The sequence below is a fragment of the Empidonax traillii genome, unplaced genomic scaffold (genome assembly GCF_003031625.1).
Source record: "Empidonax traillii isolate 1590-97213 ecotype Southwest subspecies unplaced genomic scaffold, ASM303162v1 scaffold119:size1479319, whole genome shotgun sequence".
NCBI classification, from domain to species: Eukaryota; Metazoa; Chordata; class Aves; order Passeriformes; family Tyrannidae; genus Empidonax; species Empidonax traillii.
In genome coordinates, this window is record NW_020955312.1 from 1028635 (window position 1) to 1031513 (window position 2879).

The 2879-nt window shown below is 32.1% G+C and overlaps 1 protein-coding gene across 1 annotated transcript in view; it reads right to left on the reverse strand.

The window, feature by feature from the left end:
• The window catches only part of CCDC178 (coiled-coil domain containing 178), a 182995-nt gene that overhangs the window by 111087 nt on the left and 69029 nt on the right, over nucleotides 1-2879 (reverse strand). Inside the window, 1 exon segment of the mRNA XM_027883171.1 lies at nucleotides 1750-1840. Coding sequence (XP_027738972.1) covers nucleotides 1750-1840 — 91 coding nt within the window.

Here is a 2879-nt window from a genome sequence, read left to right on the forward strand (position 1 = left end):
TGCCTAAGCTAAAGAGTCCCTTGACACTTGGTCATTCAGCTGCTCAATACATGAACAACATTCTTCATTCTTCCTAATTGCTGAACAAAAGTACTGTTGTATTATGAGGTAGAATTCACATGCTGTTGTCTCAGTATCTAGGTTTTGACATTTAAATGTCAGCTGACCAAACTAAGTCACTTCAAATTCAGTGGTACGACGAAGAAGCCTTCACACTGTGATTCACCTTGTCTTCAAATAGTTATATTATGCAGCATAGAGTGAATTGCTTGATCAGTTGAAAGTTGGAGACTATATTACTCCTGTATGAAGAATGCTATAGAATCAAACCCATTTCTTCCATAACATCATTTAAGATACATGGTGGACAAGCTTTAAACAAGTCAATATTTTAATCATGGGAGTGCCTTACTTTATCTGAATATAATTTTAAGTAACTTTTTCTTACAAAACATAGAACTTGATTAGCAGAATCATACACTATAATCCTGCACAACTAGAAATATTACGTACTTTTAAAAAAAAGAATAGCCCCTTTTATAAAGCCCCCCTTTAACAAAGCTGTAATTTCTACAATAAAGGAAATGTATCAGTCTCTAAGACTGAAATATATAAGGTATCCAAGTAGTGTTACTGGTTCAGAACCCTACAAATAGGGTTTGTACGTTGATTTAGTCCACTTAACCAGGATAGTCCTCTACCACCACTCCAGAACACCAACTCAAATCATGTTCAAGTAAACAACGGATACAGTTATTTATAGTTATTAGGAAAGGTGGCATTAAAAATAACAATTTAAAAAAGGAAATAAATGCCTTTAGAAACATTATTAAATTACTGATTATTTGTATTCTGACTCGTCAGTCATTTCCACCTGTTCTAGGATCTATTGGTAAACCTTCCATTTGGTAGAGCACAATCTTTACCAGACAGGGAAGTATAATCTCTATCTTCACTGTCAAATTTAGGAACCTGTGTGAATCAGTGATTTTCCAATGCTTAATTTAAGATTCTGTCATTTATAAGAAGTCTTGGAGTTTTTCAGTAGAAATTACAGGATTCTGAAAGCTGCTCTGAACAACATGAAAGGTGGTGTTTTTTTTGGTTTTTTTTTTTTTTTTTTGGTAATCTATGTGACTTCCCTGTAGGATCTAACGATTTTATATAATACGCAAGTAAAAGAATAATAAAAAATGAACGGAATCATAGGAAGAAAATGGTTGTTTCTTCTAATGCTTATAAGCATGTTTATACAAAACACAGTGTTCAGTAATGAAATTCAGTAATTCCCTTTCGTGGATTATACAGTTTAGTAACTGATACAGCAGATATGAGCTATCATTTACAAGAAGATGCCATCTGCTGAGCAAACACACAATCAGCAGGCACTTCCTATTACACTGGAATTTTTTTGTCCTTTATTGATTTTCTCCCTTGCATTTCTAAAGCCCCTCAAGCAATCTGAGCCCGCGTAGCAAATGAAGAAAGCAAAGGACTTCTCAATGACCCCAATATCAATTCTGCTTTGTACTTTATGCTGTCTCAAGGCTATGGACCTCATAGGTTAGTTCAAGCAAAAGAGAGAGAAAATAGTATGTACAGTGCATGTGGGTGTATAGTTCGAAGGCAACTGCGTAGAAATGGCACCCTAAGCTTTGAGATTAAAAATATTTCAAAGAAGCATTACAATATTAAACATACTTCAATACAAGCATTAAATTTTTCACCTCTATGCGATTTAATTGTTGCTGCGTAATATTTCCTTTTTTTTTCCAACCTGTTGTTTAGTTTGCTTTTGCTCTTTATCTATCTCATGAACTCTCTGATCCAAATAGGAGATCTTGTGGAGAATTTATGCATAAATAGATGTGTTAGTATTCAAAAGCTATTGTTCTACGTTTATAGAAAAAAATATTAGTCAGTAAATGCTGTAACAGTTACCATTCTTAAGCCTACTTTTGTTTTCCCTTCCATACCCATTTTTCCATCATGTAGGTTTTTATACTCTATGCTTTGAAGAAAAAATGCACTTTTAAAATAGAAATACCTCTGCTACTTCATATAGTCTTTTTCATCTTACAGAAAAAAAAATAGATTAAAAAAATTCTCTGCTTACATTGCTCCCTATGCTTCTTTATTTTCTTTCTGCAAAGAAAGTTAGAAATAAAGTTCTGAAATCAATATATGTATTTGGAATAGCTTCCATGGAATGTGTACAAAGGGTAAAATAAAAATGTATTATTATTATCACTACCTCATGCAAAATACAGCTAAGGACAGCTAACAAGAGGAGGAAAAAGAAAAAAAATATTACGATATCTAATTTTTTTCTCTTTCATTAATTCACTTTATTATTAATTGGTACCTCAAGAAAAACAATTCTCATCTATCGTATTAATTTCATTTGCATCATTAACATGAGCTCCAAATATCAAATGAAAGAAATTATTATTAATACATGTAGTAAGGAAAATTTTACATTAATAAATGTGTTTACATAAATGGTATAATATTTATATTATTCAATGTTTAAATTCATTTAAAAATACATAAAAAATACTAAAAAAGGTATTCATATTTCCATTCTGAAACAACAATTTAAACCTGTAATCAATGAGAAAGTTCACCCTGGAAATTACCAATATCTTTTGGATATCATTTGCATACAAATCTGCTCGTGCAAACTCTGATTTTTAAGCTTTTAACACAGAGGCAAATACACAGGTGTAGACCATGATGTATAACTTACACCACACCTCTCTAGGTTTCCAGGAAACTAATGATGTGATCTTTGTCACATTGTTTCTACTTAGTTTCAGCTAGGGAAGGGCTAACAACATTACTCACTGCCATGAATGCCTTGTTTGGAAAATACTATT